General features: G+C 39.3%; 1 protein-coding gene across 5 annotated transcripts in view; it reads left to right on the plus strand.

Annotated features, from left to right (window-relative positions):
- Positions 1 to 16,308, plus strand: part of GRB14 (growth factor receptor bound protein 14) — a 128,920-nt gene that overhangs the window by 68,471 nt on the left and 44,141 nt on the right. For all 5 annotated transcript variants that reach the window (NM_001011681.3, XM_024999504.2, XM_024999498.2 and 2 more), the window contains one exon: positions 11,241 to 11,397. In NM_001011681.3, the coding sequence (NP_001011681.2) occupies positions 11,241 to 11,397 (157 nt within the window). The remainder of the gene's footprint in view (positions 1 to 11,240; positions 11,398 to 16,308) is intronic.

Raw genomic sequence — 16,308 nt, forward strand, 5'->3', positions numbered from 1 at the left:
TGGTAGGTTCTGCCAGTGAGCAGATGGATCCCCTGGCAAGTCAAGGCCCTCTTCAGTCTCAGCTTCTTCACGTGTAAAATGAGAAGATTTCAGTGGGTGTTTCTAAGAGTCCTGGCAGCCTTAAGTATTTTATAATTCTAACAGTACTGCTGCCATTTTTTTTATAGGAATGTGCTTGTACTTAGTCACTCAGTTGTGTTCGACTCTTTGCAACCACATGGACTATAGCCACCCCAGGTTCCTCTGTGCATGGGATTCTCCAGGCAGGAACACTGGAGTGGGTTGCCATTTCCTACTCCATTTTATGGAACTATATATGTTTTATACTGATACACATGCTTTGCACTGATAGAAAAGAAATATTTAGAAAAGTGAGAAAAGGTAAAATTATAAAAAATGGATATAAATCAGTTTTCCCTAGTGCTATCTCAATATGGGAATGTTAGGTCTAGAAAGTGATAGTTTGCATGCTGTTAAAAGTTCATGAAATAATACCCGCAGGTGTATCAGAAGACTGAATATCACGTATTTCATTGATTCTCTGGCACCCTACATCACAAAAAGTATCATTATCTTATATGCTTCCAATTAAACTATGCCATAACCATTGATGGTAAGTTACATCTAAGGTTCAGAGAAGTTAAATATGAGAAGATATGCTTTTGAAAATCACTGAAACAGGAAGGTTCTAAAAGTGCTTTGGTTGATGCCAGGCGGCTCAAGAATTTACAGCAAAAAGTCTTATGGGTCCTGGGCTCTGATAAATATTCTCTTTCCTTTCCTCGTGTTTTCTCCTCTTTTCTAAACTCTTCTCCACTTGCCCTTCCCCTACTTGTCCTTCCTCACTGTGTGAGACAGTTATTAACTTTTTCGCTTAGGCATGTCTTATGGTTATTCTGGGAACAAACGACTGCTGAAAAACTGAAATGAGATACTGGAATAACATTGTGTCCAACACAAGCATGACCAGTGGTTTTCTGCTTTAAATATGAATAAGCATTAGCACTTGTGAAGGTTTTTTTTTTTTACTTCAAAGATGAATTAGTCAGCACTGGCATCTTCACAGGAATTACATGAGTTTTAAAAACACTGAGGCTTCAGAGAACACTCCTTTGATGAAGTTACTGGGAACATTAGAGTGGGATTTGTGCTTTGACCCTCTTTATTATTTGTGTTGGATTTAGGTCCTAAAATAACATGAATATATTCATATGCATATGTGTGTGTCCACGGTTTGGGATATTTTTAGACTTAATTTTAGTGTTTACTTTCTTTTATAATGAAATTGGAGCTGTTTCTTTTGCCCTTTTTCCTACCACGTAACAGAGCGCACTGAAAGGGCTTCTGATATCTTGCTTTATAAAATTGGACCCCCGCTTGAGCTAGGGTCTTTCTTGCTATCCTTGAGGGAGAAAGAAAGTCCGAGGAATGAGCAGTCTGCCTGGCTCTTGGCCTGAGAAGGAGAGCAGAAAGGATCAAGAACAGAGAGGAGCAAAGGGGCTTGAAGGAGAGTTTCTGGGCCCTTCTTTGCCTGCAGACACACTTTCTTCTCTTGGTTGGAAGCCTAGACAGGGCATGATTCTCCAGTGTCACCGATCCAGATTGTCAGGTGGGGCAGTGCTAAATCTCCTGCCATGCCAGGCTTGGGGCATTTCCAGTAGTGAGGCCACACTGGGCCTCAGGCCCTGATGCTAGACGGGAAATGAATTCATACAGCAAAAAGCGTCATCCTGGCTTTCTGAATTCATACGGAACTCCCAGAAGATCTGTATGGATCCCCAGCCACACAGATGCTTTGACTCTGAGTTAGTTCATCTCTTTATCCCAGCACGCACTCTAATGTTCCTGCTAAAATGTAATAACCTCCAGATGTAACCAAGTTGAGGATTTTTACAGAGGTGGTGTGGGGATGACCTACCTTGTGACCTTGAGGGATTGTGAGCTGACATTTAAAGAGCCTAGATCCATAGTTACTTGATGGAACGGCCTCATCAGACCCTGAGCTGTCCACCTCTGGTTTCAAATGTGAGAAAAAGAAAAAAAATCAAAATTTTAATTTGGTTAATAAGCCATTGTCAAATAGATTTTTCTGTTACTTGTAACTGAACTTGTTCCCAAATGATTAGATTGCCATATGGTTATTTATCATTCTCTTACCACTTGATAATCTTATTCTAGTAAAACTGTCTTTTTAAAACTTAATTATCTATTTCCAGCCATTGAAAAAAAGGTAGTTTGTCATCTGTGTATATTAAAAGGGATCCACTCTTGGGGTGCCCTCCTCGCTAGTTTGCACTGATGGAAACCAGTGTCCAGCAGTGCTGGGCCAAGATACTTCTTCCATAGGCCTCCCAGGGCCCATGCTTCCTTCCCTGGTCTTGGGAATTCGGTCTCTCTCATCTCAACTGAGTCTTCCATCTTCTGTTTCATGCATAGTTTTTGCCTTTTCAGTCCAAGTGTCTTTGCTTATGATATTTGTTCCACCCATATGGTCTTTATTTTTTTCAAATTCTCACAAAGTCCTAGAGATGTCATCTCATCTACTTTTGTTGAGTCTGCCGATTTCTTGAAAACTTTGCCTGTGTTTTCTCTTTGGTCTCATGTGTGCCCTTCCTCCCCTAGAAGTTTTTAAACCCTGTGAGGTTTCCAAGCTACTGTTTTGGAATCCCTAATATTGTCTCCTACAGAGCTGTTCGTGATGGCATCAGTCATCACTGAAGGAGTGTTTACGCTGTGCTAGGCACTGTGCTGACTGCTGGAGGAACATCTTGGGAGTCACATACTGACGTCATCCCTGGTGTCACGCAGCATGCTGAGTAGTGGAAGCTGATGGATAGTAATCACATGGTTGCACGTATGCACACATGAAACAAAGGGCTGGGACCTACACTGGGAGGAGCATTGAAAACTTTCCCACAGAACGGATGGTTTATCTGAGGGAGGAGAAGCAGAAGGTGGAGGGACAGTGTTTTAGGCAGTGGTAGTAAAAGGTTCAAAGACCCCATGTCAGGAAGGGGCATGGCTGTTTAAAGAAACTGAGAAAAATATGATCAGAGTTAGAGAATAAGGGAAGGATCATAGGGAATAAAATTGAAAGGGGCCACCGGAGTATGAAATGGACCCATTTATGTCAGTCACTTGTAATTCTGATATTGGTGACAGTATCTATTTTGAGTTAATATCTGATAGCTAATTGAACATGTAATGCTCATGCTCAAATAAAATATGTTGTTGAATGTCTCATCTAATGACAAGAATTTAAGTCCCTACTATCTGATTTCTCCAAACTATGTACTGTTTTGCTCTTAATAAATATTTGACAGCTAGCAAAATGTGAAGGGTAGCAATAAGGAAGCAACAGCTTTTCTTGAACTGTTAGGATCTTTTGGAACAGTCTTTGTTTTTAAATATAACATTTTGCTAGAGGTTTGGAAAAAGCAAGAATGAATATATTATTTGCCATTTCCTTCAAGGGAACACACTGAGCTGCTTAATTCAAAATATCTTTCTCTTCTTATCTTAGGACGTTGCGTTCCTTATTTAGAAGAATGTAAAAATCCAGGGCTACTCTGACCTCTATATAAAAATATTTCACTGTTTTAGGTACATTGCCTATCAGTTAAAAATAATGGAGAAAAAAAATCTGAAGCGTTAAAAGATATCTTTATAATCTGGCTTTACTTGGATGATAACGTTTTAAAGAGCATTAGAAATAAGCTTTACTTTGGGACCTAGTTGAAATCAGATTTCTATGGACTTTACCTTGTTCCTTATTTTCTATTAATTATATAAACATCATATATAATTAATAGGTACAATAAATGCATTTATCTTTCTTTTGAAAAGTTAGGTAATTTTCATTCTAGTAAGATCTTGGTATTGAAATGATAGTGTTTAACATATTTAATTAAATATTAAATGTGGTATTTACGGGTGAAGTGAAGTCGCTCAGTCATGTCTGACTCTTTGCGACCCCATGGACTCTACCAGGCTCCTCAATCCGTGGGATTTTCCAGGCAAGAGTACTGGAGTGGGTTGCCATTTCCTTCTCCAATTTAAGGGTACTTAATCTAAAAATAAAATTTAATTTTTCCCAAAATAGAAACTTTGACACAGAAAACGGCCATATCCAGTGGTCTTTTTCCTTCTCTTTTGCTCATTCTTTCTTCTTTTTTTTTACAAAAGGTCTCTTGCTTCATCCTGTAGATTCTTGCTCATGTAGTTATGCTTAGTCTGTGCTTGTTTTTTACCTGCTGAATGATTATCACCTTTTCCTCTTTTCTCTGAAGAAAAAAGCAATAAATGGGGGAAGGTTATCAAGTAGCTAGTTACTTGCCAATGGGCCCAGTGCCTCTTTCTGCTTTGTGGTATTGCCAAATGACCAGATGACAATCCTGAGTTTTTCCCCTTATTCTAGGATGAATCCAGTTTGGAAAGGAACTAGCCATCCTGTTCCATCACTTTCTTGAGTCTTCAGGAAGGAGGAGAAAGGCTGACTGCTTAGCCCCTTCCCAGGGCTTTCCTGAGGCTTCCCACATAATCTGTTCTAAGAATCAGAATTTCCAGAGAAAATAACAGATGACCACTGTGTGTGCTTTGAGGGCAAAGCAATATATATCAAATTGACTTTCAACTTCAGTCTCTACTTTTTGCTGATAGTCTTCGTCTTATGTTTTAAGTCATTCATCTCTTTTAGTCCCTAGGCTTTCAGATCTTTTCTGAAGTTAACCATTTCTTGCTGTTTTTATATATTTGAACATTGTTGTGTCTCCTGATGTCAAAATGAGTTATGTTAATTTTTTAATCTCTTGCCTCCACTTATTTATTTATGAAGGGCCAGTCTAGGGCAGTTGGGGTGTAAAGTATATAAACTGCCTTGATAAGGATGTCAGCCAAAACAGAGAGCTGCTCCATCCACATGCCGGCATGTCCTCTTGCAGGGGCCACTGGGTCTTTATATTACGTTTTCATTGCTGGATGCCACATGCTCCCAGAGCAGTTTAAACTGTAAACCACTCTAAAGGCCAAGGCTGCTCTGTCAGGATTATAGTGATACTTGAGGGCTTCCTCAACACAGCCTGTGTGTACATTGTTGGCTGTCCTCCGGAGCTCTCTCTGTTCATCCTGGCAGGATGTTATAGACAGATCTTATCAATGCTTGTCTTCTTGCTAATCAAGCGTTTGCTCATTGATGAGACAAAGACAGTTCCTGTTCTTCTTTAGGGTTCCAGGAGGATTTCTTCTTGCTAATATACAATTGCAAATGATCTCATGGATCAATTGATATGACTTCTTTTTATCCTATTTTTTTTTACTTTATATAGAAAGTTGAGGATTTGGGCCACTACAAGGACTTCCCTGATAGCTCAGCTGGTAAAGAATCTGCTTGCAATGCGGGAGACCTGGGTTCGATCCCTGGGTTGGGAAGATCCCCTGGAGAAGGGAAAGGCTACCCACTCCAGTATTCTGGCCTGGAGAATTCCGTGGACTGTATAGTCTACGGGGTCGCAAAGAGTCCGACACGACTGAGTGACTTTCACTCACTCACTCAATTAGAAATGTACAATATCCCTTTATTAAATAGCATGATTATATGATCTCCATATCTCTCTGTTTTTATCTTTCAGTATGTGGAGGAAATAGGATACCACTGTTTAGCTCTAATGATTCTTAAGAGCAACTCTGCTATTTGGTTTTTGTATGATCACAAAAGTTTGTACCTTAGTTTAAATCTGTAGTAGTCATGTAGTTTCACTTATGACTTGATATTTTTCTTAAATAGGAAAGTTTAGTGTAATAATAATATTGACAAGGGGCATATTCAACCTACTAAAGAGTTAAGGGTTAGATTATCTTTCCCCTTTTCATATATTTCAAGGAGAAATAAGTAGAAACAAAAATGAGACATTTTAACAAAGCCTCTCCATTGGTAGTGTAAGGAGTTTTTCATACATACTGAATAGATCTGAGAGATGACAGGGACTGTGGAATATCAACCAAAAATGTAATTTTATCCTTCATAGATAAATGTGTATTTTGGACAAATGTCAGCATTAAATGGAACTATTTTTTTAAAAGAAGGATTTGAAATGAAGTTCAAGCAAAAATATTGAGTTTTTCTTCTAACAAGTGTTATTTACTTAAAAAATGAGTACATGCACTTATTCCAGAAATTTAAATTGGCCTTGTCCTTCTAAATTTATGTGTCTCAATTCTTGGCAACTTTATTTTTTTTAAAAATTTGTAGCAACGTCAACTGAAGAGATTAATGGCATTTCCTGGTTGGTTAGATGTTGTTTTCATTTTCCCCAACATTTACCTCTTGCTCTGTTCTTGTTCTCTTCTTAAATTTGGCTTAGACTTCAGAATATCTCCAGATTTTCATTTCGTAGTTCCTCTGATATAAACAACAGAGCATGAAAAATAAGAGGCATGCTTTGTTATCCTACGTGATGGGAGTTTACTGTAAGAAAGCAGGGGGGTAGTCAGGAAGTCCAGGGAACCTGTCCAATGGCCACCAGCTCATTCCCAATCCCTCGTTCCCTGGCATGGAGTGGGCAGTGGCCTCTGAGGGTACTGAAATGGCGCCTTATCATTGTTTCACATGAAGGAGCAGCGCCAAGTCAGATCTTCTTGTCCTCTCAGGATTGGTCATCTTCATGTTGCTTTTGGCAAATGCTCCCACCACTGCTTGGCCACAGCAGCATAGTGGACGGCATCTCTTAGCACCTCATCAATTGTGTGATGCTGAGATTTGTCTGAAGGCATTGAAGACACAGACATAAGAACAACAGCCTACCCAGTTGCAATCACAGGAAACACTGAGATTCCAAATAGATCTTGGGATCTTAGTGAGCCACACATATTAACCCTAAAGTAAAGGAATTGAATTGAGGGCTCAGCCACTTGCATCTGATTTTGGCAGTGTCTCCAGATTTTTATTTCTTAGTTTTTCTGATATAAAATGACCTTATAGCTGCCTCAGTGACTTCAAAACTCAGAACTGTCAGCTGATGGCAATATTGTCAGTTCTTACCTAGGATTATTTATAAGAAAAATAGAAGAATTTTAATTTCCCAAGCATTAAAATTTGATCAATTTATACTTTTGTAACAGAAAATTTTTTCTAAATTAAAATTTAAAAATATGCATTGAGTATTATGTGCAAAACATTTTGCACGGGTACAAAATTCATTTGTTCCAAAGATCTTTATTAAGCCATACATTTACTTGCGCTCAGTCCCTGGGATATCATGTCAAATGGTGAGTAAATAAATTTTCCTTAAAGGAGCTTACTAATACAGTTGAAGAGAAAGATATTCAAATAGAAAATTATAAAATAAGAGTACTGAAATGGGCACATTACAAAGCCAGGGGCAGTCAAGGAAGACTTTCTAGAGGAAGTGCTATGGAAATTGGAGCCAAATGATAAGTAGGAATTTGCCAAATAAATCATGTTGTTGGTGTTTGGAGCAAAGATTTCAAGTAGAGGATACCTCATGAGCGAATAGAAGAAGTAGCAAATATATATCATATTTGTCTAAGGTCAGAGTGACCTGTTCCATAGGCTGACTTGCTGGGGGTACGCATGCTGTGAGGGGCTTCCCAGGTGGCTCAGTGGTAAAGAATCTGTCTGCCAGTGCAGGAGATGTGGGTTTGATCCCTGGGTCGGAAAGATCCTCTGGAGAAGGAAATGGCAACCCACTCTAGTATTCTTTCCTGGAGAATTCCATGGACAGAGGAGCCGGGCGGGCTGCAGTCTACGGGGTTGCAAAGAGTCAGACTCGACTGAATAACCGAGCACACACATGCAGCTGGGTGTGTGCTAGAGTTTGAGCTTTGTTCCCTGGGGCCCCACTTCCCTGGTTCTGTATTTCACTTCATCTTTCAGACTTTTCTTGACTCTAACTCACCATTAAATACTGGAATTTCTCAGGGACTTCTTTGGGCTTTGTTTCCTGGGGCCCCACTTCCCTGGTTCTCTATTTCACTTCATCTTTCAGACTTCTTGACTCTAACTCACCATTAAATACTGGAATTTCCTAGATTCTTTTTTCCCCTCATGCTTCTTCCTTTTTTCCCTTGGCTGATATATCCATGTCCACAAGTTTGTTTACCACCTATAATCTCAGTGATTCTTAAGTCAGTTCTGAGCTTAGGGTCTTAACACCCCTCTTATGACCACTGTGTTTACGACTTGCTTCCTTAGGACCATGCTCTCTGTTTGCTGCTCCTGCCACCCCTGATTCTCTTAATCATTAGAACCTGCCAAGTTTTTGCTTGCCCCAGGGACTTTGTATGACTTCACTTCTCTTATCCTGAAATGCTCTTACTCTTTTTGCCTAGCTACTGCCCACTCCTCCTTCAGGTCTTAGCCTGAATATCACTTTCCCAGGGATGTCTTTTGGGCTTCTCCTAATACCCATTTGATGACTGAGTAACATACTGCATTTTTATGTCCTACTTTCTAATTATTCTTTTGTTTTGAATACTGCTTTCCCCACTGTGCTTCAGCTCTCTGAGGGCAACAGCCAACTCTTTCGCTGACGTACATGTGCATGCTCAGTCACTCAGTCGTGTCCATCTCTTTGCGCCCCCGTGGACTGTAGCCTGCTAGGCTCCTCTGTCCGTGGGATTTTCCAAGCGAGAATATTGGAGTGGGTTGCCATTTCCTTCTCCAGGAGATCTTCCTGACCCAGGAATTGAGCCCACATTTCCTATGTATTCTGCATTGACAGGTGGATCCTTTACCACTGAACCACCTAGGAAGCCAGCCTTATATTAAAACACTTAGCAGAGGATTTGCACTTTGCATGGGGACTTTGCACAATGAGCTGCTTGGGTTAGGACAATGAAGAGCCCCTGAAGAATTTTAGAAGAGTGACCTGATATGATCAGCTATTAGAAAGTTTATTCCTCTAGCAGTATGGAGGAGTTAGAGAAGGTCTATGGCAAGAACAAGGGAGATAAGTAGGTGGATATTACCACTAAAAGTGTACAGCCTCATAGCACACATATGATTAAAACACAAAGACTTCAAAATTACTTGGTCCAAGGGTTCAGGGTTATTCTCAGGACTCTTTCATCTCTTGGTGTGATTTATTCCATGTGGGACCCTATTTTTCCACAGTCTTTCTCTTTGTGAACAGTAGCAGCCACACCTATCCCTGCCCAGTGGAAAAGAAGACCCACTTTATGAGTCCAGATTGGCCCTGATCAGCTCTGATTAGGTCATGTCCCCATCTCTGAAATAGTCATTGTTGCCAGGGAAACTCTGGGCATTGATTGATCCATCTAGATAATATATTCTCTGTGGAGCTGAGGCAATCATGCAGGGGTAAACTGGCTCTAAAAATTTTTTCTTTAAAAAAGACCTATTTGTAGCATTTGCCATATTCTTGAGTATACATTCTCCCACCATGGCTGATTTCAGGATGCCTGGCTGGCCGAGTTCCTGAATGTTTAACAGTCAGCTGTGACGAGCAGTTTCCAGCAGCTCCACTACTCTGTCGCTGAGCTGAAGGCAGAGCTGCCAGCATCACAGAGACTGATGGCACTGCCTTCCTAGGCAGTGGTTCTCTAAAAGCCAATCAAAATGCCAGTTCAATGAGTCAGTGCCTGGTGGCCAATCCAGCCAGTAAGACTGTGCATAACTTATACTTTGGTGTCCTTATTTTAAGAATTTTTTTTAAAGTTCTTATGTCATTTTCTTGAATAACATTTTTAAGCACCTTATAATACTCCATTTTATGAAAGTACTATGGTTTACCACTCTTTTATTGTGGAATATTTAGGTTGATAGAACATACATAATGCTTTGCAGGACATGTCTATGCCTAAAGCTATTTTCTCCACATTTAGGACAGATTTACTGAGATAGTTTGCCTCAATGAAATTACTAAGTTGAAGAAATAGCCTCTCTAATGCTTTTGATACTTTCCAATAGATGTAAAAAATAGTTTTACCAATTTATAACACTCTGTCATTGTAAGAGAGTAACTGTTTCATTCCAGTCATTTTATGTAATTAGAAAAATAATCAATAGGAGAGAATTGATATATCATTTTAATTTTCATTTATTTGAATTGCTAAAAATGTTTAAATGTCAACATTTTTATAGCGAGAATATTTCTTATATTGAGTTTTCTTATAACGTCCGGACATTTGTGTGTGTTGATCTTACTATACTATTTTCATAGGTAATTTCATAAATAATTTAATTTATATTTGACATACTATAGTTAATAGTGGAAATTCTAGCATGTAGCACAACTTGGTAAATGTTGAAGGGAGTGCTGTACATGAAACTTTCTCTGATTCTGTTTATTTTGGGGGTGACATAAGCTGCTGTAATAGATAAATACAAAATCACAATAAGTTAGCAGTAAAAGTTAATTTCTTGCTCTTGTCAAAATTCCTTGCAGGCATTCCTAGTTGAACACCTTTTATGTCGTCATTCAGAGACAAAGCCTCCTTCTGTCCCATACTCTGCTCTCCTCTTTAGGTCTTTGTCAAATGGCAATCCACTCCAGCACTCTTGCCTGGAAAATCCCATGGACGGAGGAGCCTGATAGGCTACAGGCCATGGGGTCGCAAAGAGTCGGACATGACTGAGCGACTTCACTTTCACTATTCAGTGAGCAGGTGGTGGAAGAGAATGGAGGACAGTATGTGGGAGAGCTGTAGGGACTAGGCCTGGAAGCGTCACATTGCATGTACTTACATCCTGTTGACCAAATCTCAATCCTGTGGACACAACTACATGCAAGGCAGAAAAGAAAAAAGGATTTTGTGAGCATCTAGCCAGTCTTTGCCAAAGTTCCTATAAGCTGAAATAGAGAAATCTTTGCTGCTATTACAACTTGTGTATATCTGAGAATAAATCACCTGTGTTACTTGGATTATTTACAGATTAAAATGTGGAATGGACAATTTTAAATGTTGATAAGAGATGAATAGCTTTTTAGTAGATCAGAGTAGTGGAAAATGATATTGAATGGTCATTGAATAGCCTGACGTTTACACACTTAACAGATTGGAAGTGGTTGGACAGAGTGACTTTGACGTGTTATAAACAAGTCTTGGATGGGCACCATTTGCTCCATGTATAAGAAAATTAGATGTAAAATAGACTGTATGAGGAATTTGTAATTAGCTCAACCAATAAGTTCAATGACTTGTTAGAATGATATTTTAAACAGACTATTCCAGCTCTCTCTCTTTTTTTTATTTCTACATAGGTAATTAAAGTATACAGTGAAGATGAAACCAGCAGAGCTTTAGAGGTACCCAGTGACATAACTGCCCGAGATGTTTGCCAGCTGTTGATCCTGAAGAATCATTACATTGATGACCACAGCTGGACCCTTTTTGAGCACCTGCCTCATGTAGGTCTAGGTAAGAACACAAAATCATGGCCATATCATTGCTTTTCTGTCCTTTATAATTTTGATCATATGGCAAAGGTTTGCTTCACTTATGGAAAGACAGAGGACAGTTATGAATCATCCTTTTCTTTGTGTTTAATTTTTGTTGGTGATGATTGAGAGAAAAATGAAGTAGCACTAGAATAGAAATAATAAGAATAAGAATAAAAAATAAGAATAGAAATAAAGATAGAAGTATTACAAATTTACCACCTCTCATTGTTTCCATAATGATCTATGGAAATTTGGGAGCTAAACCATAGAGTCTAAGTTGATGGAAAGATACATTGCATAATAATTTTTAGTTTTCTTGCGTGGAGAATCCCAGGGATAGGGGAGCCTGGTGGGCTGCCGTCTATGGGGTCACACAGAGTTGGACATGACTGAAGCGACTTAGCAGTAGCAGCAGCAGCACAAAGAAAAATTTTGAGAGGTTACTAAAATATGCTGTAATGTGAGCTACATTTTGCATTAATTATAGTACAGCCATGGGAAATAACCACAGTGGTGTTTCACTTTATGTGAGTGTATACCCTAAATTTTTCTTAAATAAATAATTCCTTCACATTTGAAAGTCATAAACATAGAAAATAGTCTTATTTTCAGTTGGAAACGCATCTCTGTATTGTGAACTTGTAGAGGCTTTTCCTCTCATACCTTTTAAAAACTTATAAACTATTTCCCTTCTCCTGCTAGAATGGGACAGAATTTAACAACAATTTTGTCTCCCTTTTCTTATTTTTACAGATATTGCTGTTAAAAAACATATAGGTAGATGAGAAAGGAAGGAGTTTGTTAGGACAGTGCCATTTGATTCTTAGAGTTTTATATTAGTTTCCCTTGGCCACTGTGACAAATTAGCATAAACTTGGTGGCTTAAAACAACCGAAGTTTATTCCCTTACCATTCTGGAGGCCAGAAGTCTGAAATCAGTATCAGTGGGTTAAATTCAAGGTATCTTCAGGGATGAACTTCTTCTGGAGGTTCACGAAGAGAATTCGTTTCTCATCTCTTCTAGCTTCTCGTGGCTGCTGGCATGCCTTGGCTTGTGGCTGCATCACTCTACTCTCTACCTCCATGGTCACACCGTGCTCTCTTCTGTCCATGTGCAATCTCCCATTGCCACTGTCTTTTAACAGTAGCACTTAGGCTTTATGCAGCATAACCCAGGGTAATCTCTTTACTTCAAGATCCTTAAATCAATTATATATGCAAAGCTTTGTTTTTTATCATGTAAGGTAACATTCACAGGTTTTCAGGGATTAAGATATGGGTATCTATCACTTAGCCTACCACCAACTCCTTTGCATTATATATCAAACAACTTAGTAGTAAATCATCAAAATTATTTTAAATAATCTGTCAGTGACAGCACAGTTTGTTCCTTCCATTTGTTTAAAGAACTGAGAATTTTATACCTAGCTATGAGTGTCGTTCACTTTCTTGCATAGCTAGCTACTAGTATTATAAACATTTTCCTTTGTTTGATACATAGAACAAAGGAAACATGTTTCTGCCCAAGAGCAGTGTACCAAAGCAAGGTTCAGTTTGAATGAGAAGTTTGCCTTTGTCTTATGAAGTACAGTGGAGATGATGTTGGCAGAAAAGTTATGTTCTTAGGAGGAAGTGAAGTGAAGTGAAGTCGCTCAGTCGTGTCTCTTTGCGACCCCATGGACTGTAGCCTGACATGCTCCTCCGTCCATGGGATTTTACAGGCAAGAATACTGGAATGGGTTGCCATTTCCTTCTCCAGGGGATCTTCATGACCCAGGGATCGAATCCAGGTCTCCTGCATTGTAGGCAGATGCTTTTACTGTCTGAGCCACCAGGGAAGTCCCTGTTCTTAGGAGGATCCATCTTCAAAAAATTCTGGAAAGTGATTGGTTCATTTAAAGTCCCTTGCATTCCCTAAACAGTTCAGAAAGTGTCTGTAGTACTCGCTGTTTGAAGATTGCTGTCCTAAGATGTGTCAAGACCTTGGGAGAGGACAGAGGGCAATCTGCAGAAAAGAAGCTTGGATAGTCCCCACAGGGATTCTGAACCCGAGCCCACCCTCCCACACTCTGTTTGAGAGTTAATGGGCCATAACATGTCAGCTGATCTTCACAGCTGAGCCTATTCAGTTCAGTTCAGTTGCTCAGTCGTGTCTGACTCTTTGCGACCCCATGAATCGCAGCACGCCAGGCCTCCCTGTCCATCACCAACTCCCGGAGTTCACCCAGACTCACGTCCATCGAGTCAGTGATGCCATCCAGCCATCTCATCCTCTGTCATCCCCTTCTCCTGCCCCCAATCCCTCCCAGCATCAGAGTCTTTTCCAACTGAGCCTATACCTGCCAGGAAAACTCGAATCTTGCAGGTATGCTATACTGGTCTGTGTGACTTGCTGTCTAACCTTCATAGGCCAGAAAAAACCCAATGTATATTTTCTTCCTTGCCATTTGTAACTAATTTAACTTCTATTTATGATCATTAACCTCTTAGAAGTGTGGTGGTAACTCTCAAAAGGCACGTGCCATAATTCCAAACTATTTTGTTTACTTATGGCTTTTAGCAATATAGCTCTTAACTAACATAATATCTAATAAAAGTATTTTATACTCTTAACTTTTTCTCTTTGAGAGACTTTAAAAATCATTAAACATCTTTTACAGTTGCAGTCACTATGATTTATCCCTAACAAAGAGCTTGAAGTTCAGTAATAAAATCTACTCTGTAAATCAAGCAGCAGTGTTCATGGAGACCACTGCAGGTTATATGAGGAATAAAAAGATTTGTGCAAGTCTTTTAATGTAGAAGCTTAAAATGGAACATTGAGAATTAATTTGAGCTACATACTAAATTTAAACTTTTAGGCACTGAATAGAAATATATTTCTCCATTACTGTATTTTCTGGAAACTGCTGAAATAAAATCAAAGATGTGAGAATATTGTTTCATGGTTTCATTAACCAAGCATTAGGCCAAAGCTTATGAGAAAGAAATTGAGTCCCAAAGCTTTATTGTGTTCTTTTTTTTTCTCTTTGTTTTTACTCAGATAATATCTTTATACAGTAGAAAAATTGCAGACATTAATGCTATTGAATTACTAATGTGTATTAGATTTACCACCTTCCCTTCCTTTTTTTAAAAAAATCTACTGCTTTATTTCTGTAAGGATACATTGAGATGTCAGATGATAATAGTTAATGACTATCCAAATAAACTCTTGAGGAACAGTTTTTTCCTCTTTATTTCTTCCACTTCTTTAACAGTGTGACAAAAACAACTTTTATGGTGCTGTGGTCTTTCTCAGCATGAAGAGTAAAACCAGTGTGTTTTTGAATTGTATTTGTGAGTATGTAGCTTATAAATACTCTTGCAATATCTTTTCAGCCTAAGAGTGATATTAAGCAACATTTTTGCTATTTGCATGTTGAAATGAAAACAAGTAGGATGGAGTGTTTCCCCCTTAAATATGCTGTGCAGATGACAATGTCCTTTGTCAATAGAGTGAGGCCCTCACATATTGAACTGTAAATCTTCTTTGCGTCTTGTTGACTTAAAGAACCAAAGGACAAACCATTTGCCAAGCCTTTGGTGACCAGCTAGTGAGCTCTGCATGTTGTTCAGGGGACATTGTTGACCTCTCTCTCTGATAGAAATACTGGATTTTCAATGCACAGAATTCTAAAGGTGAAGGGATAGTCTGTTATTTTTTAAAAATATTTTTAGTACAAAAATAATTAGGCTCACTGCCAATAACTTAGAAATAAAGATGTCAGGAAGTAAACAATGCTACTGCTAAGTCGCATCAGTCATGTCCGACTCTGTGCGACCCCGTAAACGAAAGCCCACCAGGCTCCTCTGTCCCTGGGATTCTCCAGGCAAGAATACTGGAGTGGGTTGCCATTTCCTTCTCCAATGCTTGCACGCATGCATGCTATCCACAATTTAACAGCACTGAAATGTTTCTTTAGTTTCTCTATTTTGACATCTCTCACCTGTGTGTTCACTTGTGTAAACTACCTTTCTATATGTATGTGTACATTAAAAAAAAAATCCTGAGTATTTTCAGTTTTTTTTTTTTTTTCCACAAAAACTAGGAACTCCCTCTGCCCCCTCTGCGTTTCCCAATTGCTTTCTTCCAATAGGTTAACAAATGTCGATTGACTGTTTTGCACAAGCCTGTTTTGTATATGGATCCTGGGGTACAGTAGGAACACAATAGACAAAAAGCAATGCCCTGATGAACTTGCATTCTGATGGGAAGAGAAAGACAAGAGACATGTGATTAAAATGGGTAATCTCTTAAGTAATGGTTAGCACTGGGGAGAAAATGAAGGCAGAGAATGGGGTAGGGAGTCTAGGGCTGGCAGGGAAATCAGGGAAGGTGTCCCTGACAGTGTGATGTTTGGGTGGAGATCGAAGCAGATAGGAGCAGCTCTCTCACTTAAATGGAAGAAGATTGTTCAGGAAGAAGGGAACATAAAGGGGGGAGGCCTGGACTTGGCAACCTGCTTGTGTTCAGGAAGCAGCCGAGAGGTGGGCACTTAGGGAGTCAGGAGAGTAGTGGAAAGGGACTGCATGGAGCTTCTATGGGGCCCTCAGGCTATGGAGGGGACTGAACTTTTACAATGAGTAAGGCAAAAGGTAACTGGAGGTTTTTGCATCAGAAAGTGGTAGAATCTGACTTAAAGTCTACTACTGAGAAGACCCAAATGCAAGTTTTAACCATTTGGAGGCTAAGCAAATTCATTTTGCGTTTACATCAAATTATCTGTAGTTTGCTGGCGTGGTCCTTGCCCATCTCTCATTTCTGCTAGTGATGGCGTGTCACATTGTACCATCTTCACGTCATGGTCTGCACACATATGAGGCTTAGTGTTTGTGAGATCCTGAA

The sequence above is a fragment of the Bos taurus genome, chromosome 2 (assembly GCF_002263795.3).
Source record: "Bos taurus isolate L1 Dominette 01449 registration number 42190680 breed Hereford chromosome 2, ARS-UCD2.0, whole genome shotgun sequence".
Lineage (NCBI taxonomy): Eukaryota > Metazoa > Chordata > Mammalia > Artiodactyla > Bovidae > Bos > Bos taurus.